This window comes from Centropristis striata, chromosome 1 (genome assembly GCF_030273125.1).
Source record: "Centropristis striata isolate RG_2023a ecotype Rhode Island chromosome 1, C.striata_1.0, whole genome shotgun sequence".
NCBI classification, from domain to species: Eukaryota; Metazoa; Chordata; class Actinopteri; order Perciformes; family Serranidae; genus Centropristis; species Centropristis striata.
Window position 1 is genome coordinate 45722946 of NC_081517.1, and position 23044 is coordinate 45745989.

General features: G+C 41.8%; 1 protein-coding gene across 3 annotated transcripts in view; it reads right to left on the reverse strand.

Moving 5' to 3' along the window:
* Positions 1-23044, reverse strand: part of rptor (regulatory associated protein of MTOR, complex 1) — a 234157-nt gene that overhangs the window by 106234 nt on the left and 104879 nt on the right. For all 3 annotated transcript variants that reach the window (XM_059343832.1, XM_059343841.1, XM_059343824.1), the window contains exons 7-8: positions 22856-23031; positions 2665-2724 (exon numbers count right to left, since the gene is read on the reverse strand). In XM_059343832.1, the coding sequence (XP_059199815.1) occupies positions 2665-2724; positions 22856-23031 (236 nt within the window). The remainder of the gene's footprint in view (positions 1-2664; positions 2725-22855; positions 23032-23044) is intronic.

Consider the following 23044-nt stretch of genomic DNA (forward strand, 5'->3'; position numbering starts at 1 on the left):
AGTTCATCGCTGCTGGCAGCTGTAATTTGTCTCTTTTGTACATTTTTTGTCTTTTTGGGTCATTTTGTGACCAAAACTAACAAAAAAAAAGACACAAAATGACCAAAAAAAGACACGAATAGACACAAAGCACCAAAAAAAGACACACAAAAAGACAAACTGACCAAAGAAGAAACAAAAGACGTAAAATTACCAGAAAAAGACACAAAAGCACAAAAAAACCCAACATTTTTTTTTTATCTTGGTAAGAACCAAATAATCATCAGGTCACTCTGCTCGGGCCAGTTCATCACTGCTGGCAGCTTTACTTTATCTGGTTTTAAGAGTTCATTTATTATTTTAAGTGTTCAACATGCTTATTTCTAGATTTAATAATCTTAATTTAATAAATCTTGTCAAGGTAAATTATCTGTCCATGCAGCAAGATCATTTCCCTCAGATTTACTGTTTATCTGGTTTTTAAACACCTTTTTACAGTGTGTGTGTGTGTGTGTGTGTGTGTGAAGAGAAACGATTCTTCACCTTTAAGCAAACGTCATTAAGTGAGTTCTCCTGCTGCTGTTTGACTCCTCCAGGTGATTTCTAAAAGGTGAATATATTTTCTGCTGAGATATGACAGCCTGCTTTTAAACTTAAACCTGCTCAACTCTCTTGGTTTATGGCTGTCACTGACTCTCCCCCGCACCCAGAAAAAAAGAGAAACCACGCCGATGGTTGTTGTGTGAAGTGAGTGAAACTTTAGATTTGACTTCCATCCTGAGCTGATATCAGTCAGACAGACAGCTGAGACGCTCGGCACCCCGAGGTTTAGAGAAGAAATGTGGAGCTTTAAATCTGCCAAACTACCGCCGCTTTGGCTGTGAGCGAGAAACAAAGACGGAGAATTATACCTGCAGGATGGAAAACAACAGAAAGACAGGAAGATAGACGGAGAGAGACAGACAGGAAGATAGACGGAGAGAGAGAGACAGGAGGAAGAAACAGGAGAATGATCTCTGCAGACTGCTGCTCCTGAGAGTTTACACTGAAAAAAACATCAAGCTAACAAGTATTTACTTCTTATATCTAGCAATAGTATCTTAATTATATTGTTTTGAGTATAATTTACCTACTGATCACAGCTTTATGTGCTTATTTAATCATTAGTGTTATTATTATGTGCGGTTTGATCGGGATCGGTGTGCTATTACTTTTCTCTACAGAATACTAATTTTTCTGGACATAAGTCGTGAAAAACTGCCCAAAATTTTGCATTGAAGTGAATGGGACGGCCGGAAAAAAATGAGCGAAAAAGAACAATAATTGGAGATTTTTAAACGTCTACTTCTCCGGCATAATTTCACCTAGAGACTCCATTTAAACTTTAAACAGTAGACACAAGTCTTGTGTATCGGTGTATTAATCCACGTTTTGATAGGTCATATAGTTTTTTATCAATCCCTGTTCAATGACCATGATAATTTTTGGAGAAATTCTGAGATTATAATGGGTGTGTATTGCACGGAATGTTCGTGTCACAGTGTGTGACATCATCACACAAAAAATAAATTTGTAAACTGCGCTCCAGGCCGCAAATTCCACTCTACAGAAATAATTTATACATAGAAACGTAGGAAAATTAGTCTTCTCCCTCACAATCCTCTGGTAAAGCTGTCAGAGTTATAGTTTGGGCGTAGGACGCACAGATGATCCACCAACACCACCAACAGCCTCATTGGCCCCCATATTAAAACGCAGGAAGATTTCTGAAAAAAGGAGATGTAACAGTTTTTTAGATCGCTCTAACAAAGCTATTTTTTCATTTTTCTTCACAAAAGGGGGCAAAACAGGAAGAACTCAGGACGCTCAAAGTGAAGTCGGATCAATGATAGGTATTATGGTTTTGCCAAAAATGCTTTCTGTTCGAGGCCAGAAATTCCAGTCTGTCCACCTCTGGCTGCTGTCACTGTTCAGGGACATTCTGCAGCGGTTAATTCTGCAGCAGTTAATTCTGTTGATTGCTCTGCTCCGATTGGTCGACCCCAAAGCCTTTGATCTTTTGATGTGATTACAGTTACAGATACATGCACGCGCACGCACGTAACTTTATGCCATTTTCGTTATACACACACACACACACAAATGTGCGCCTAAGCGCACACTCCTCCAGATACACATGCTTCTCACACACACACATTTTGAGGTTAAAGGTCATAGGTTGCTGTATAAATAAATACTTGTAAAGGAATGCTTGTTGTAGGTGTGCTCCTTGTATATTATATAGTATCATAACATTACTAGTATTAATTGTTATAAATCTCTGAAGAATCTCATCATAGTGTACACACACCGGCAGTAGTGGCCCTTTCACTATTTACCCAGAGGAAATCTTCTAGTTTTAATGTCACTACAGTCGGGCTCTTTAAGCCACAATTGCTCAAAATAAGTATTTTTGGATTTATTTTAAGCTATCATTGGTTTTTCCAGTTTCTAGATATTTTTACTTATTTAAAGAATTCTTACAAAGAAAAAATGACCTACTGCACTGGCAGATAATATGACTTGTTTAGAGTCTGTATTTGCTTAATTCCAGTGATTTATTTCTTGTTTCTGTCAGCTGGTTCCTGCAGAGAGGAAGCAGAGACTCTCTCTGTTTGTTCAGGATGGAGGTGGAGTGCCACTTACTTCTCGATGAGATCTAACGTCACCCCTGGCACCAGCTTGGCACTCTTCTGCATACAAAACCTGCAGAAAGAGATAAAACAGCTCATAAGAGTTGGACAGAAAACAAGAGGTGAAGCGCTGTGTGACGAGGCGGAGCAGTAAAGCGTTTGGCCTCGTCAGTCCAGACTTTATCACCTCAGAGACACAATCAGCAGAGAAAACATGAGAGCTTCGTACATTACAACCACTGAGCACGCTGAGAGGGCTGTTGGCTCAGTTACAGAGGGGCAGGGGTGTGTGTGTGTGTGTGTGTGTGTGTGTGTGTGTGTGTGTGTGTGTGTGTGTGTGTGTGTGTGTGTGTGTGTGTGGCGGTTATTGTTTACTGAGCCTGGTTCGCTCTGACGGGTCAGAACAGCTGGAAGTCACGACAGGACGCCGTTCATCACACACCTGGAGGAGTGTGTGTGTGTGTGTGTGTGTGTGTGTGTGCAAACATCAGTAACACATCAACTGCAGGGCAGAATAAATAAAAAAATGATTGCACTGATAAAGATTAACATTCATTACTTTAACTTAAACCAGGGGTCTTAAACTCTAATTACCTGAGAGTCGCAGCATCAAAATGACCAAAGAAAAACTAAATTACTCAAAAGAGACAAAAATTGACCAAAAAAAGAGAACATTATCAAACAAAAGACAAAAAAATACTAAAAAAGACACAAAATTATTTAAAAAAAAGACACAAAATTACCAAAAAATACTAAAAAATACAAAAAACCCCCCACAAAATTACCAAAAAAAAAAAAAAAAAAAAGACACATTATTAAAAAAAAGACACAAAATTACCAAAAAAAGAGACAAATTGACATTCCATAACATTTCCACTTCTTGCGGTAACAACAACACGGCAGATAACAATAATAATAATAATAATAATAATAATAATAATAATAATAAACGGTCCCGTAGCAGCTGCCTTTCTTTTTGTTAACGTCGTCATAGAAACAAGTGAAACAATAAAGGGACCTTCCACACACAACATTCATATAAAACTCACATTAAACTTCATATCAAGGTGGGGGCCACAAAATATCGCCACGAGGGCCACAATTGGCCCGCGGGCCGCCAGTTTGAGACCCGTGCTGTATTAGACAGTCAGCTTTCTCCAACAACAACTGAAGAACGCCTGAACTTTAGAGTCCAGAAGGACAGAAGTCAGAGAACGTGACCTGCAGCGATCACTCAGAGGTTCTTCTTCTTCTGCTGCAGAATAATGAGATCCCTCATGACACAGTGACGGTTCCTAAAGAACATGGAGACCAGCTCTGGAGGAACAGAGACGTTCTCCTCCTCCTTAATGAACAGCTCCTCCTGTTAGAATAATAATAATAATAATAATAACCCAGGATGCCCAGTCGGTGTGTTGGCTCCTCGTTGTTTCCCACTAAAACTAAAACAATCCAACACTTTTACTGCTGAATCTGATTTGAAGTGCAGTTTAAATATTTTCCTTCTGTTTTTATCTGTTCGCTTCAAAAGGGAGTCGATATATTCCCCAAATAAACACAGATGATCAGTAAAAATGGAGTCTGGCAGGAGGAGACACAAGAGGAGGAGGAAACAGAGAGAGGAGCAGGAGAGGAGCAGGAGGAGGAGGAGAGGATGAGAGGATGAGGAGGTTACATCAGGAGGAGGAGAGGATGACAGGAGGAGGACAGGATGGGAGGATGAGAGGAAGAGGAGGAGAGGATGGGAGGAGGAGAGGATGAGGAGGTTACATCAGGAGGAGGAGAGGATGAGAGGAGGAGGAGAGGATGGGAGGATGAGAGGAGGAGAGGAAGAGGAGGAGAGGATGGGAGGATGAGAGGAGGAGGAGGAGAGGATGAGGAGTTTACATCAGGAGGAGGAGAGGATGAGAGGAGGAGGAGAGGATGGGAGGATGAGAGGAGGAGAGGAAGAGGAGGAGAGGATGGGAGGATGAGAGGAGGAGGAGGAGAGGATGAGGAGTTTACATCAGGAGGAGGAGAGGATGAGAGGAGGAGGAGAGGATGGGAGGATGAGAGGAGAGGAGGAGGAGGAGGAGAGCATGAGAGGATGAGAGGAGGAGAGAATGAGAGGATGAGAGGAGGAGGAGAGGATGGGAGGATGAGAGGAAGAGGAGGTTACATCAGGAGGAGGAGAGGATGGGAGGATGAGAGGAGAGGAGGAGGAGGAGGAGAGCATGAGAGGATGAGAGGAGGAGAGAATGAGAGGAGGAGAGGATGAGAGGAGGAGAGGATGAGAGGAGAAGATGAGAGGATGAGAGGAGGAGAGGAGGAGAGGATGAGAGGAAAGGATGAGAGGAGGAGAGGAGGAGAGGAGGAGAGGATGAGAGGAGGAGAGGATGAGAGGAGAAGATGAGAGGATGAGAGGAGGAGAGGAGGAGAGGATGAGAGGAAAGGATGAGAGGAGGAGAGGAGGAGAGGATGAGAGGAGGAGAGGATGAGAGGATGAGAGCGGGAGAGGATAATAGAGGAGAGGAGAGCGTTTGGTCACCAGTATCTGTTGTCATGTTGTCTTAGAAAAAGCAATGTTGGTCTCTAAAATGATCGAAATATATGATGATTATTATTATTGTTGTTGTTGTTGTTGTGATGTCGCAGTGCGGCTGGAAGACTCTGCAGAGCTTCTAATCGTTGTCTATGAACTTGAACCCTAAATGTTTCTCCCTCTGGCTTGTTTATTGTTTTTAATACCAAAACTATGAATCAAACACAGCGAGTGAGAACGCTTCCTGCTTAGCAATGAGACAAACAACAGGCAATAAACAGTGAAGTTGTGAGTGTTTGGTAGCATTTTATATTAAGGTTCATGTATTCAACATTAATTAGCTGCTTATTAGTATGTAAATCAGTAACATATTGTCTCTTAATGAGTCATTATTCAGTAGTTATTAATGCCTTATTCTGCATGGCCTTATTATACAACCAGTAAGACATTAACTAAGAGTTTTCCCTCAATAACCTCAGAATTATTGATTATTAGTAGTAAGTAAGGAAGTTGTTGTATACGAGTTATGATCTTAATATGCTTTATAATATGGACTTTATAAGGTGGTAGTTATGAAGGAACAGACCATATTCATTCAGTGTTATTAAGGGAGAATCATTATTCTTGTGTTACTACCACCTTATAAAGTCCATACAAAGTAAAGCATGTTAAGATCGTAACTCATATACAACAACTTCCTTACTTACTACTAATAAGCAGTAATTACGGCCCCCCGCGGCTCATAAAGAAGAGCCGCCGGCCCCCGCGGCTCATAAAGAAGAGCCGCCGGCCCCCGCGGCTCATAAAGAAGAGCCGCCGGCCCCCACGGCTCATAAAGAAGAGCCTCCGGCCCCCGCGGCTCATTAAGAAGAGCCTCCGGCCCCCGCGGCTCGTTAAGAAGAGCCTCCGGCCCCCATGGCTCATTAAGAAGAGCCACCGGCCCCGTGGGCTCGTTAAGAAGAGCTCCCGGCCCCCGCGGCTCATTGAGAAGAGCCTCTGGCCCCCGTGGCTCGTTAAGAAGAGTAAGAACGAGTCTCCAATAACACCAGAAAAAGTCTTTTTTGAAAAATAGTCTCTAAGGGGGTCTGAAAAGTCACTAAATACAGCAAAAAAGTTGCTAAGTTGCCAACACTGCTTCACCGGCTTTTACAAATGTTGCGTGTTGTTGTGGCGTCCAGTACTACGTCACATCCTGCTTATCGTTCTAACCAGCCCATACGTTGAGCTGAGGCTGGATGGGCTGAATGAGTGATGAGGTCAGCAGAGAAAGCTTTTATCAAGTTTCTTTTCAGATCTGTTCTTACCTAAAACCAAATGGTCTTTGTTAAATATCTGCTGAATGATGAGGCTTTCAGCTCTGCATGTGTTAATTAGAGGTGCATGAACACCAAACAAAGGAAGAAGCTATCACTTCATGGCCAGTGGAAAGGGTTAAAGTTAAAGTAGGACACTGAAAAACAAACAAGTATTGGTCCCAGCCGTGACTCAGGCTTTCTATAACGCATCAGTCTGACAGGGCTGACGTGGAGCGCTAGCAGACAACAGCAAAACAAGTTTTGTCTAGTCAATGACTAATTCAATGCACGAAGAAGACAATTTGAAAGATCTATGAATATTGGGTGAGTAGTAAGATAGTTTTCAGGGATTCTGCCAAACAGTAAAAGTGTAAAGATTCATCATCTCTTTCTTTATTCACACTTGGCAGACAGACATGTATCAGGGATGGGTCATGGTTTATAAATCTTTAAATGGTCTTTAAATCATAAAATAATCTAAAAGTTTATGCGAATATCCTCATTTCTGCATGGAACATCCAGTTCAGCTGTTTCCACATGAAGACAAGATAGACAAGATAGAATTTTTTTTCCCTGAGGTTGAGATGGTCAACAGGTTAGGAACATGGGGCCGGATTCACAAAGCATTCTTATGAAAAATAAACAAGCTTCTTAAGTGCCACTTTTTTCTTAACTTTGCTTTTAAGAAAAAAATTAAGATTTGTTATTCACGAAGAAATTCTGGTCTTTTCTTTAGTTGTTTTCTTAACTTTCTTCTTAAGTTTTTCCTGAGATAGAACTTGAGAACAAATGAGATTCTTGAAAACAAAGTTATATATACACATTTTCACCGTAATTTTAGTTAGTTTTAGTTAGTTTTGTAACCACAAAATACAGTTTCAGTTAGTTATTGTTTTTTTTTTTTTAAATCTGTTTTTATTTTTATTTCAGTTAACTAGTTTCTAGTTTTCATTATTTCATTACTTTTCGTTAACTAAAATAACCTTGTTTCAAACATGACAAAATACCTACAAATTATTCTAACTAAAACGTGAGAAATAATTGATCATCTTCTCGTTTCTGTCTTAGTAAAAGAGTAGCAAGTAAACCAATAAGAAGCCAATAAAAGAAACATGGACAGTGACTGGTAGCGTTTAGACTAATAACATGTTTGGACCAACACGTTTTACTGGTGAACTAAAGACACAGGTGAGTTGAGAGAAGTTCAGGTGAGCTGGAGTTGAGAGATGAAAAGCAAATCAAGAGATTATTACAAAGAGCAAGATGGCCAAACTTTAATTGGAGCGGTGGATGAGTGTGTGGGAGCAGAGAGGTGAGGAGTGGGCATGTACATATTAAACTGGAGGAGGATGAAGTGACTCTTGTGAGAGGAAACTACTATGCTGCTCCCCGGGAGGCTGGAGGAGGAGGAGGAGGAGGAGGAGGAGTCCCTGCAGAGCCAGCTGTCTCCTCCAGCTCATTACTCCTTCAATCAGCCTTCCCGTCCCAAACCACCGTCTCCATCAGTCGTACCACAGAGACTGCTGCTGATCTCACATCTAATCTGCTCTGTCACTGACCTCCAGGATCCACGACACCAGCCATCAAACCGTCTCTGAGTCCTGGAGGTTCTCTGGAACTATTTTACTTAGAAATGTGTTAAACGCTGTTAGTTTACTGAAAGCTGGCTGGTTTTCTTTCCTGTAGCTTGGAAAGGAGACGGCAGCTTTAGTCAACTTCACCATCAAGGTTTCGTTTTTAGTGCCTCATCTAGATGTCTGTAAACCAGGTCCACCAGAGACCTGTTTACCTGTTTACCAGGTGGCACAATAACATACAAAGTCAATTCATAGACACAAACAAGGGCTGTTTCCACTCGCTGAAACGCCCCTAATCTGAATACGAGCTGTCCGGAGAGGACTTTTGTCTGGACTTGTTTCTCCCCTGTAAACAGCCTGGTTGCTGATTGGATAGAACACTAAGCAGGATGTGACGTAGTACTGGACGCCACAACAACACGCGACATTTGTAAAAGCTGTTGAAGCAGTGTTACCAACTTAGCAACTTTGTTGCTAAATTTAGCGACTTTTCAGACCCCTTAGAGACTTTTCAAGAAAGTGAGTGGAGACAAATCCAGAGACTCCTTACTCTTCTTAACGAGCCGGAGGCCGACTTTTTAAGAAGAGCCTCCGTTAGCGGCAGTTAGCTACAGTTAGCTCTGTAGCAGTACAGTGTGTATGTGCTAACAGGCTAACAGTTAGCTCTGTAGCAGTACAGTGTGTATGTGCTAACAGGCTAACAGTTAGCTCTGTAGCAGTACAGTGTGTATGTGCTAACAGGCTAACAGTTAGCTCTGTAGCAGTACAGTGTGTATGTGCTACCAGGCTAACAGTTAGCTCTGTAGCAGTACAGTGTGTATGTGCTAACAGGCTAACAGTTAGCTCTGTAGCAGTACAGTGTGTATGTGCTGCTGCTGCAGGAGGTGTTCACTTAGCGATCTCTGTTTGTTTACAACAAGCACCAGACACTCTGTACACAGTTAGTGATGCTGTTAATTCACCATCACTCTGTTTATTATCAGCGGAGACTCTGTGCATAATTAGCCATGCTGGTTTGTGTATGATCAGTTAGCGAAGGCGAAAACCAGACGTCACCTCCGGAATCTCTAAATCCCTCTGGGGGCTAACTTGTAGTGAAGACACGCAGAGTGAGCGGACGTTAGAGAGGGCGTGGCCTGAGACTTTAGAGAGGGCGTGGCCTGAGACTTTAGAGAGGGCGTGGCCTGAGACTTTAGAGAGGGCGTGGCCTGAGACTTTAGAGAGGGCGTGGCCTGAGACTTCCCCAGTGGACACTTTCCCTCTAAAGGAAACACGGCGACAGACACAAATTCACTCAAGGCAAACCACCACAAACTGACACTGGCCAGAGGGTCGACCCTCTGTCTTCATATCTCAATGAAAAGGGTTCATGGGTTCTGTGGATACCTGTGAGTCTTCACAGTCATGCCTGCTGTATGAACACAGCGTTAGCATTGATTGTCTCTTTCCTTTGAGAACGGTTTCATCAGTAAACACAAGATCAGTCTGACTGGAACCAATCAGACGTGGACAGGGACTCAGAGTGTTGGAACTACGGTCCTGCCAAGGACAAAGACGTGGAAGTTTCAAAGACACATTTCAAACCGACAGTCAGTCAGTGAGTATCTGACACTGAAAAGATCTCCAGTGAATTCTTGCAGCTAATGAGCACAACACAAGGTCTTCACTTTAAAATGGTCAGGATGAGTAAAGTCCGGCAGCAAGTCCGTATAATGACTATGACAATATCGGCTTTTCAACTGATTCTTATCAAATTTCTCACTGTTACATAAGCTCAAAGTAACACAGTAGCTCTTGTTTCAAAACATAAAACATAAAATCATAATACATAATGATGAATGTGCTCTGTTTGATCATGAATAAGTCAAATGTGAAATAAATATGTGAAAATAGCGAGGGGTCTGTCTGATCTGCCCTCTGGAGTTTTGGGCTATTTTGTCCGTTTTTGAATTCTTTTCATTCTGCCTGTATAAAACATTTAAAACAATGTTTACCACGTCATGTCAGTATCTTTTTTTTTTTTTATCAGCACAGCCTCACCTTTATAACCTGACAATTATTGTTTCACTTTGACTTACTGGATCAACAGTTTGAATCCAAAGAAACACAACAAAATGTTGCAAATGTTGCATATAAGAGGTAAAATGAGAAGAACATCTAGTTCTATATTTTTATACTAAATATATTTGACCTTATCTCCGTATATCAAACTAAAACTGTCCTCATGGAGTTTTAAGTATTTTAGAGGGAAGTTGATGGAAACACTGCTTGATTTTTACACCATGACATCATTGATTTGATCATGTTGGTGTGATTGGTGACTCCAGAGGGTTAAATGAACATCAAAGATCAGTGCTGGTGGTAAACTGGACACATTATGCCAATTAATACATTAACCCTTAACACACAGGGCTGTTAACCCCGCCTATAGCTTTAGTCGGTTTAAATGAAATATTCACCCTAAATCATGGGTCTCAAACTGGCGGCCCACGGGCCAATTGCGGCCCTCGTGATGATATTTTGTGGCCCCCACCTTGGTATGAAAGTTTAATGTGAGTTTTATATGAATGTTGTATGTGGAAGGTCCCTTAATTGCTCCAGCTGGAGCTTTGTTTCATTTGTTTCTATGACGACGTTAACAAAAAGAAAGGCAGCTGCTACCGGACCTTTTATTATTATTATTATTATTATTATTATCTGCCGTGTTGTTGTTACCGCAAGAAGTGGAAATGTTATGGAATGTCATTTTGTGTCTTTTTTTGGTAACTGTTTCTTTTCCAATAATTTTGTGTCTTTTTAGTAATTTTGTGTCTTTTTCTAATAATTTCATGTCTTTTTAAGTAATTTTGTGTCTTTATTTGGTCATTATGTGTCTTTTTTGGTAATTTTGTGTCTTTTTCTAATCATTTTGTCTTTTTTTTTTGTAATTTTGCATCTTTTTTGGTCATTTTGTGTCTCTTTTTTAGTAATTTTGTGTCTTTTTTTGGTCATTTTGATCCTGCCTCCAGCGGCCCCCAGGTAATTTGAGTTTGAGACCCCTGATCTACAGGATTCACATACTGTGAGGTTATTTCCCAGAACAGCGTACAGCTCCATATTAATGCTTCTGAACAGCTCAGAGACAGACTGTAGTGATGATGTCACCTAGAGACAAATTGGTGAATCATGGAACAATTGTTGAGTGTGTGTGTGTGTGTGTGTGTGTGTGTGTGTGAGCAGCGTGATGATTAGACTGGAACAGGACGACTCACAGCTGGAAGCCTGACATTCACTAGGAGATCATTTGAATAAATAGTAATGAGCAGATGTCATTAATGACATCATCAGGTATATTTAGGTAGAGTATCATGTGCGTCTCTAGAGACAGATTTAACTGTCCTAAATAAGCTCAACATGTTCAGGTGATTAAATGAGAAACACATTCAGGAGCTGCTGTTAATTATGTAGACAGACAATTAAATCAAAACCCTGAAGAAACATAATAAATTATTGCTTTGAATAAAACTATTGACATGGAGCAGTCAGGTGGCATGTTGCCTCCATCCAGGGCAGGTTTAACTGACTTACAGGGTTTATTTCATTGTTTTTCCTCCTTTCCTCTCCTTATGTTGTTCTGTATTTATTTCTCTTTTTCTCTGTCTTCCTGTCCTGGTCACCTCTGTCATATTGTTTGTGTGTTTTTATACGTTTGGGACGGGTTAGGGTTAATTAAAAAAAGAGTACAATGTTGCTGAAGACAGCTTACAGAATACTTGGTTTTCTATTTTGATTAATATAACTAAATGGAAATTATAGTGTACATGGAAATTATACATTTCAAAGAAATATGTCAATAAAAAAGATCTGAAGCAGGGTCTCAAAGTCAAATTACCTGGGGGCCGCTGGAGGGACTATCAAAATGACCAAAAAAGACACAAAGTTACTAAAAAAAGACACAAAATGACCAAAAAAGAAATAAAATGACCAAAAAAATACACAGAATTACCAAAAAATACACATTAAAAAAAAGACACAAAATGACCACAAAAAAAACACAAAATTACTAAAAAAGACAAAATTACTTAAAAACGACACAAAATTACAAAAAAGACACAAAATTTAAAAAAGAAACAAAATTATTATAAAAGACACAAAATTACCAAAAAAAATACAAAATTACTAAAGAAGTCACAAAATTATTTAAAAACAACACAGAATTACAAAAAAGACACAAAATTATCTTTTAAAAAGACAAAAAAATATTTTAAAAAAAGACACAAAATTACCAAAAAAAGACACACAATTACCAAAAAAGTAATTAAAGGGACCTTCCACACACAACACAGTAATGTGTCATTCATATAAAACTCACATTAAACTTTCATATCAAGGTGGGGGCCACAAAATATCATCACGAGGGCCACAATTGGCCCACGGGCCGCCAGTTTGAGACCCCTGGTCTAATGTAATGACTGGGTGTTCTCACCCTGAATGTGCGGCCGTCACCAATATCTCCACTAAGTGCTCTTACTCTAGAAAATCTATGCCAAACAGCACTCAAGCTGTTGCTGCTGCATCACCTTTCATCAGGTTTTATTATTTCATGGAGCTTCAGAGATGATTCACAATTCACAAAAGACACAATAGAAACCACCACAAAAGATCTTTGAAGTTGTATCAGTACACCTCGACCTCTCTGTCACGGTCTGTGATCCTTCTAAACCACATTAAAGAGCAACAACACTTACGTTTTAAAAAGTAATTAGCCTTTAACGCAGGACACAGTTCAGACCAACAGCAGCTGGATGCTGATGACCTCAGTGATCCATCTTCAGTGTGTTGAAGTAGAGCGGTGATATTTATTATATAACCAACACTTTCTACACCAGTAGTCCTCCAACCACCAGGGGGCGGGGCCGTGTTTCTCCCTGTAAACAGCCTGGTTACTGATTGGATAGAACACTAAGCAGGATGTGACGTAGTACTGGACGCCACAACAACACGCAACATTTGTAAAAGCCGGTGAAGCAGTGTTGGCAACTTAGCAACTTTGTTGCTATATTTAGCAACTTTTCAGACCCCCTTAGAGACTATTTTTCAAAAAAGTGACTGGAGACAAATCCAGAAACTTTTTCTGGTGTTATTGGAGACTTTTGGAGACTCGTTCTTACTCTTCTTAACGAGCCGCGGGGGCCGGAGGCTCGTTAAGAAGAGCCTTCGGCCCCCGCGGCTCGTTAAGAAGAGCAAGAACGAGTCGAAGCGGCACAGTCCTCCTGCAGCAGTCTCTCCCAGCTGCAGAGTCGGAGGGGATGTTAACCCCTTAATGTTCAGTCTGCTAATTGCTAACAGGCTAACAGTTAGCTCTGTAGCAGTACAGTGTGTATGTGCTAACAGGCTAACAGTTAGCTCTGTAGCAATACAGTGTGCATATGCTAACAGGCTAACAGTTAGCTCTGTAGCAGTACAGTGTGTATATGCTAACAGGCTAACAGTTAGCTCTGTAGCAGTACAGTGTGTATGTGCTAACAGGCTAACAGTTAGCTCTGTAGCAGTACAGTGTGTATGTGCTAACAGGCTAACAGTTAGCTCTGTAGCAGTACAGTGTGTATGTGCTAACAGGCTAACAGTTAGCTCTGTAGCAGTACAGTGTGTATGTGCTAACAGGCTAACAGTTAGCTCTGTAGCAGTACAGTGTGTATGTGCTGCTGCTGCAGGTGTTCACTTAGCAATCTCACTAAAAACTGTTCCTATTGTTTGTTTTAAAGTAGTGCAATAAAAATACAGATGTTTTCCCTAACATGATGAATAATCAAGATTAATAATAGTGATTACAATATTGATCAAAATAATTGTGTCCATGTATGTTTTTTAAAACCCTCAAAAGAAGAATGTAGCTGCTTTTTTCTGAGATGTAGCATCTTTCAGTAGCCTTTAATTTAGTTTAAAAAATAAGCTAATAAAGATCATACTAAGGCAGGCTAAGAAATTTAAAAAGCTGCTTTACAAACTGGCTCTAAGCAGCATCAAGTAAACTGTGAATCTGTCATAAGAAATATTGAAACTAACTCCAGAAACATGGTGCGAGATCAGAAAACAGCCTTCAGAAGGAAGAGAGCAGAAGTATGAGAGTTCCTTCATTCTGTATGTTTGGTGGTGATGTAAGGTGAAGCTGCTGCTCTGGTTCAACTTCAGAGATAAAACATACACAGTTATATAAGAGCTCCTGCTGAGGCTCACCCTACACAAAGCTGCACACACAACATTTAATGTGGTGTGTGTGTGTGTGTCGGGGGATTGAATAAAGGAATACAGGATGTGGTCATGTGATCCTCTCTGCTGCATTTCTATTAAATCTGCTGTGTGTTTGTGCTGTTGAAGCTTCCGATCAGCTCCAACATGAAGCTGAGGAGAAGAGACTGAATCTGACGTCACAGTTTCATCGTTCCTGTCGAAGCTCAACACAAAGGTTCAATTACACATCACCACCCACATTTACAGCCGGGACACACTGCCTGTGTGGATGGAAGTCAAAGGAAACCACAGCAGCTAGTAGCAGCGTTAGTGTGTGTAGAGCTGCTGGTCATGGTGCAACACAATTTTTCAGACACTTTTTGATTTTTCAGACACTTTTTGGATCTTTTTTTTTTATTCGGCCACTTTTGGATTTTTTTTTTCGTACACTTTTGGATTTTTTGGCCACTTTTTTTCGGCCACTTTTTGGATTTTTCGGCCACTAGGAGTTTTTTTCCGTACATTTTTTGATTTTTCAGACACTTTGATTTTTCTGGCACTTTTGGATTTTTCAGACACTTCTCCCTTCATCCGTTGGTTCTTTTCTTCCTCCCTTCCCCTGGTGTCCTCCTCTCTATTTCCAGATCCTCTCCTCCTCCTCCCTCCTTCTCCATGGCAGCAGCAGGGAATCCCTTGAAGATGGCGCTCCATCAGTAATGATTTTCTGCTCAGCTGAGCAATGAAAGGTACACATGCACTCTGTCTCTCTCTCTCCATCTCTCTCTCTTTCTGTAAACCCCATCATCCATCCCTCAATGCATCTCATTAAAGTTTTAGAGCCGAGGTAAGCCAGCACATCAGAGGATCCTCCATCCGCCCACTCTCTCTCTCTCCCCCTCTCCCTCTCTTTCTCTCTCTCTCCCTCTCTCTCTCTCTCTCTCTCCCTCTCTCTCCCTCTCTCTCTCTAACTCCACCCCATCCAGGCCTCATTCTCTCCCTCGTCTCACTCTGGGGCTGTTAAACATTAAGACAGCTCGGCATATCTTTATTTAGACAATAATAAAGGTACAGCAGAGAGAAACTATGGGGATATGAAGAGGATGGAAGAAGTGGTGGAAGTGGTGGAGCTCCTGCAGGTCACAGCTGGAGGCTTTAAGCTGCTGCACTGTTTCTCCTGCATTGGGACTATTCTCAATCAAATTGTTATTCTCCACCAAATCTGTCAGGAAGGAGGCAGCTGGAGACGATGTCTGAAATAAGTAATGTGTTTCCTAGAAGAGCACAGTGTTCGTCCTCAAGGGAAACAGTTGGATTTGTGGTATTCATCTTTTTAGAAATGCATCATTCGATTGTGTTCTTTCCTTCTGTCATTAAAGACTGAATAAATAAGTTAGAAGTGTGAATTTTAATTAAAATTTAACTTCCTGTTGGTTTGTTGAGTAGCTGTTCAATGAACTCTGGTGCTATTTTCAGAAGGGTGTGTCCACCAAAGCTAAAACACCAGGAGCTCCTCAGAAAACGCCCAGTTTGGAGCTTTGCAGGGTGTTTTTTCTGATGAAAAGTCAGCTGGTTGCTGCTGTTATGATATGGAAGATCAATGGAAGTAAAACTGTGGGCACGAGGCAGAGTTAGCTGTGGACGACAGGAAGACTGAAGCTCGTATGGAGACAGCAGTATGAACTTATTCTGCGTGTGCCTGTTTATTAAACAGCTGGATGCAAAAGTTTAAAAAAGGATGCTAGACTTGTAGTGTAAATATGTTAAAAAAATATAGGTAATATAAGAAATGAATGCATGACATGATCTGGTAACAGGTAGGATTTCAGTTTTTATGGGAAAGGAAAAACTCATTAGACAAGTCAACTTAGCATTTCTGAAGCGGATGCTCTGGTTGATACGATAACATTAGAACAGGAATCTGACCTCCCAAGTGTGCTCTGATATCAAAAGTGTAACATAACAGGAAATTACAGGACATTGAACTTTAGTTCCACAGAAATAATGATTGTGTCTTTTTTGATGATTTTGCGCATTTTTTTCTGTAATTTTGTGCCTTTTTTTTCATTTTGTGTCTTTTTATTTGTATTTTTTTCCCTGATTCATTAACAACCCACAAGTTAAATTCATTTTTACAAACCAGCCAAAGTTCCCGTCTCCCTACGAGCCCAGGCGTGTCTGAGGGGATTCAGGAACACTTGAGTCAATGTGATCCAGCTACTTGTTCTGTGGAACAGAACGCTGGTGAGGGATATATCAATATTAATGGCATAATACTGTGAGCTGATTATGCTGAAGGTCACGGCGGGGTGTGGATTCAGAGCGCAGAAGATAAACTGAAGTCTTCAACAGTTGTGTCAGAGAGAAAACAGTGAGCTAGCTGGAGGACATCTCCTGAAGGAAACCTGTCACTCTCACTCAGAGAGAAGAACTCATCTCTGTCTTAAATCCTCACTGTGACTTGTCGTGTGTGCAAAGTGAATTCAGTCATTAAAATGCTAAAAACTGTGTGTTAGTAATGATTTATGGACCACAGGGACGAGTAGAGAGAGAGAGTTTCACCTGCATGTTCATCATCACACAACAACCAACGTCCTCTTCATTTGTCTTTCTCACATTTTAAGTATTTACTTTTGTCCTCAAAGTTCTTCTCTCTTTATTTCTCTATGTATCAGAATGCAAAGTTACACTGTGGAAAGCCCCGCCCACCTATTGCATCACTACAAATAATCTATCAAACATCTTCAGCCTTTAGAATGTGTAAATCTGATGTGTTTGTGCTGTTGAAGCTTCCTATCAGCTTCAACATGAAGACGAGGAGACGAGACTGAATCTGACGTCACACTTTCATCGTTCAACAGAAAGTTCAATTACACATCACCACCCACATTTACAGCCGGGACACACTGCCTGTGTGTGCTGGAAGTAAATGGTAAATGGGGTGCACTTACATATCGCTTTTATCCAAAGCGCTTTACACTACACACTACGCTCATTCACACACACATTCATACTGGTGGCCGAGGCTACCAGGGCACACTGGTGCCACCTGCCACCAGCAGGAATTCATTCTCACACAGATGAACGCAGCATCGGGAGCGATTTTTGGGGTTCAGTATCTTGCTCAAGGATACTTCGACATGTAGGTTGCCATGGTCGGGGATCTAACCGCCAAACTTCCGGTTACTGGACGAACGCTCTACCAACTGAGCCACAGCGCAGCGTAGCAGCGTTAGTGTGTGTGTAGAGCTGCTGGTGATGGTGCAACAGTTTTTGATTTTTCGTACCCTTTAGAATTTTCTAAAGACACTTTTTTTAGGCCACTTTTGGATTTTTCAGACACTTTTTTTCAGACACTTTTGTATTTTTCGGCCACTTTTCTATTTTTTTTCCGGACACTTTTTGGATTTTTCAGACAATTTTTTTTCGGCCACTTTTGTATTTTTTTTCCGGACACTTTTTGGATTTTTCGTACACTTCTGGATTTTTTGGTCACTTTTTTCAGCCACTTGAGGAATTTTCGTACACTTTTGGACTTTCAGATACTTTTTTCGGGCACTTTTGGATTTTTAAGAAAAAAAAAATTCAGCCACTTTTTGATTTTTCGGCCACTTTAGGGATTTTTTCTGACACTTTTTGATTTTTCAGACACTTTTTTCTGACACTTTAACAATTCCTGAGGAGACGAGGCAGAGTGGAGTGAATTAAAGAGGAGCTGCCCCCTCACACAAGTTACACTGTGGGAAGCCCCGCCCACCCATCGCATCACTACAAAACATCTCTATCAAACATCTTCAGCCTTTAGAATCTGTAAATTAATGATAGTATGTTGTCCAGATCGTCTACTACCGTGATATTCAATTTTCAATTTTTACGCCCTATTTTTGATGCAATTTGACGTTGTGTTTTACTGTAACTTCTTAATTTTGTGTACATACAGGATACGGGGTTACAGTCCATGTGGATATAGAACATGACTCCATATGTGTGTGTGTGTGTGTGTGTGTTTGTGTTGACACTGGATGGGAGGTGATGCAACCACCTCATCCTGGGTGGCAACCCCACATGCTCTTGTCCAAACAAATGAACCTTTAGTTGAACCAGACATTAAAATGAACAAGAAACTGAAGAAAACAAGGAGGTCTGATAATTTTTTCTATTTCCATTTGTCTTTTTTGGTTAATTTTACATCTATTTTTGTAATATTGTGTCTTTTTAGATCATTTTAACATCTATTTATGGTAATTAAGTGTCTTTTTTGGTCATTTTTACATCTATTTTTGGTCATTTTGTCTTTTATGTCCATTTCTACATCTATTTTTTGTTATTTGGTGTCTTTTTTGATAATTTCTATATATATTTTTGTAATTTTGTGTCTTTTTTGATCATTTTTACGTCTATTTTCTGTAATTTTGTGTCTTTTTGGATCATTTTTACATCTATTTATGGTAATTTTGTGTCTTTTTTGGCTATTTTTACATCAATTTTTTGTCATTTTGTGTCTTTTTTTGTCATTTTTACATCTACAGTCATGGAAACATTCTTAATAACTAAAATCATGATCAATCATCAATAAAACCATGCTAAATGTCTAGATATCAGCTCTACTTGTTGCTCTCCCCACATAGAAGATGTGGAGTTATAGTCCATGTGGATGGAGAACATGACTCCATGTGTGTGTTTGTGTTGACACTGGATCAGAGGTGATGCAACCATCTCATCCTGGGTGGCAACCACACACACACACACACAAACACAAACACACACAAACAAACACACACACACACACACACACACAAACACAGAGGCGGTGTGATGCAACATGGTATCTCTGTGGTGATCTGGAGCTCCATCAGTGTTTCCTCTGAATGATGCATGGAGCTGCTCTCCATCAGGCCTCTGTAACTCTTCCTCCTGAATATCTTCTACCTATTCTAGCGGAGCTTCCTCTGCAGGGATCATCATCATCCTCACATCGCTCTGGATGATGTCACTTTACATTTTTCATCTGGGCTGAAAATGTCTCATCATAGTAATATTGAGTATCAGGGTGGAGCTCAGAGGTTAGAGTGAATCAGTGTCCTCAGAGTCCACGCAGGGATGCTAGCTGACGCTAACAGGCTTCACAAACTAATCACACAAGGTCCTCTGATGGTTCTGGGCAGAAACGTGTGTTTTTGTATAAGAGTGCAGAGAAATAGATCCAGCTGTCTAATATAAAATGTATACATCACCTTAAAATAAAGAAATATCCGGTAACACTTTAAACCAGGGGTGTCAATCTATGGGTCTCACCAGGTGGGCCCGGTAACCTCACCTAGCGGTAACCTCACCTAGCGGTAACCTCACCGAGCGGTAACCTCACCTAGCGGTAACCTCACCTAGAGGTAACCTCACCTAGAGGTAACTTCACCTAGCGGTAACCTCACCTAGCGCTAACCTCACCTAGCGCTAACCTCACCTAGCGGTACCCTCACCTAGCTGTAACCTCACCTGGCGGTAACCTCACCTGGCGGTAACCTCACCTGGCGGTAACCTCACCTGGCGGTAACCTCACCTAGCGGTAACCTCACCTAGCGGCAACCTCACCTAGAGGTACCCTCACCTAGCGGTAACCTCACCTAGAGGTAACCTCACCTAGAGGTAACCTCACCTAGAGGTAACCTCACCTAGCGGTAACCTCACCTAGCGGTAACCTCACCTAGAGGTAACCTCACCTAGGGGTAACCTCACCTAGCGGTAACCTCACCTAGCGGTAACCTCACCTAGCGGTAACCTCACCTAGCGGTAACCTCACCTAGCGGTAACCTCACATAGCAACGCAAACACAAAGCTAATGGAAAAATGGCAAATTGTCAGGGAGACGATATGTTGAATATCTCAAAAAGAACTAGGACTGCGCGCAGTACTGAACGGGCCCTCGCAGAGTGGAGCCGTCGGGGGAGGGCATGTCGGACGCAGCGCTGTGGGCTCAGTCTCTATTCGTACCAAATTGCGTGTCTCCTACCACTGTTCTTGTGGTAGGTGTAAAACATGTTACTTCCTGTAGCCAGCAGGGGGCGCTATGACTGTGTGTGACTATTGACCCGTGGGTGTGTCCCGGGCTGGACCCTAATCACGTGTGTTAAATTTGGGACAGATTGGACAATGTATGGTCAAGTTATTCAGTCTGGTGTTAGATGGCGAGACGCCATATTTTGCCACCATGCCACGCCCACATAGTGTGACCGTCGGGTAAGATTTATACAACTTTTGATCCCAAAGGCCTTGTGATGGTACTGACCAAGTTTGAAGTCAATTGGATAAAATCTGTAGGAGGAGTTCGTTAAAGTATGCGACCTGGAAATGGCCAAAAATGATGACAAGTGCGATAGGCAATCCAAGATGGCGGACTTCCTGTTGGGTTTGAGGTATGTGTCCAAGAGGCTTTTTGGTGCGTCTCCACATGAAGCACGTGTGTACCAAATTTCGTGTGTCTACGTGAAACCTACTGCTGGGGCTAGGCAAAAAAGTTGTTACTTCCTGTTGCCAGCGGGGGGCGCTATGAGTGTGTGTCAAAATTGACACGTGGGTGTGTTTCGGGCTGGACCCTAATCACGTGTGTGAAATTTAGGACAGATTGGACAATGTATGGTGAGGTTATACAGTCTCGTGTGTTATGGCGAGATGCCATATTTTGCCGCCATACCACGCCCACATAGTGTGACCGTCGGTAAAGCTTTATACAACTTTTGATCCCAAAGGCCTTGTGATGCTACTGACAAAGTTTGAAGTCAATTGGATAAAATCTGTAGGAGGAGTTCGTAAAAGTATGCGACCTGGAAATGGCGAAAAACGATGACAAGTGCGATATTCAATCCAAGATGGCCGACTTCCTGTACGTTTGAGGGTATGGGTCCAAGAGGCTTTTTGGTGCGTCTCCACATGAAGCACGTGTGTACCAAATTTCCTGTGTCTATGTGAAACCTACTGCTGGGCCTAGGTGAAAAACAGATTGGACAATGTATGGTCAAGTTATTCAGTCTGGTGTTAGATGGCGAGACGCCATATTTTGCCACCATGCCACGCCCACATAGTGTGACCGTCGGGTAAGATTTATACAACTTTTGATCCCAAAGTCGTTGTGATGGTACTGACCAAGTTTGAAGTCAATTGGATAAAATCTGTAGGAGGAGTTCGTTAAAGTATGCGACCTGGAAATGGCCAAAAACGATGACAAGTGCGATAGTCAATCCAAGATGGCGGACTTCCTGTTGGGTTTGAGGTATGGGTCCAAGAGGCTTTTTGGTGCGTCTCCACATGAAGCACCTGTGTACCAAATTTCGTATCTCTACGTGAAACCTACTGCTGGGGCTAGGCGTTAAAGTTGTTACTTCCTGTTGCCATCGGGGGGCGCTATGACTGTGTGTCAATATTTACATGTGGGTATGTTCAGGGCTGGACCCTCATCACCTGTGAGAAAATTGGGACAGATGGGACAATGTACGGGCAAGTTATACTGTCTGGTGTGTTATGGCGAGACGCCATATTTTGCCGCCATGCCACGCCCACATTGTGTGACAGGCGGTAAAGATTTATACAACTGTTGATCCCAAAGCCCTTGTGATGGTACTGACCAAGTTTGGAGTAAATCGGATGAAATCTGTCGGAGGAGTTCGTTAAAGTATGCAACGTGGTCATTTTATGAAAGGGGGCGTGGATTAAGCATAAGGGGCGGGGCTTTCTGAAATATTGTTATGTAGAAGTGTTAAGGGCTGGACTCTGATGAAGCATGAGAAGTTTGGACCAGATGGGACAAAGAATGGAGAAGTTATAACAATCTCGTGTTTTATGGCGAGACGCCATATTTTGCCGCCATGCCACGCCCACATAGTGTGACCGTCGGTAAAGCTTTATACAACTTTTGATCCCAAAGACCTTGTGATGGTACTGACCAAGTTTGAAGTCAATTGGATAAAATCTGTAGGAGGAGTTCGTAAAAGTATGCGACCTGGAAATGGCGAAAAACGATGACAAGTGCAATATTCAATCCAAGATGGCCGACTTCCTGTACGTTTTCGGGTATGGGTTCTTGAGGCTTTTTGGTGCGTCTTCCCATGATACACATATGTACCAACTTTCGTGTGTCTACGTGAAAAAAACCTATATTGTGAGGATGTTTTGAAAATTTTGAGGGGGCGCTAGTGAGTCATTTTGCAAGGTCCATTCCCGCGAATACCAGAATACGTAAATTTCAAATCTTATTAATGTATATTCCAAATATGGTGAGTTTTTGAATATGATAAAGGCCTCAAATAAGCGATTGATTCCCCCTAAAAATAAGAATAATAATAAACGGACCAATTTCAATAGGGTCCTCGCACCGTTAGTACTCGGTCCCTAAAAAGAGGGTACCATGAAAGTTACATTGAGTTCGGCTTCATAGAAGCAATGGACAACAGGGGGGTTGCCAAAGTTTACAATGGTAAAAATGAGGGTCCCTCAAGAGAAAGGTTGGGAACCAGTGGTCTAGAGGGTTAAACGTACCATGTTGAAGGTTTCAGACTTTAACAGTAAGTAACAGACTGCGTGGCAGAGAGAAGAGGGTAAATAAAGAAACTTTACCATCGGAGGGCGATCTTGATGGGCGTGGTGAGGCAGGAGGTGAAGAGGTCGGCGGGGAGGTCCGGGTTCATGGGCAGCAGCTCGCTGGCCTCGCACGCCGCCAGCTGGATGCAGTTCTTCATCGACGGGGGGAGGGGCATCTGGGCCAGCGGGTGGCTGGGGTTGATGGCCGCCACCTGAACACAAAAC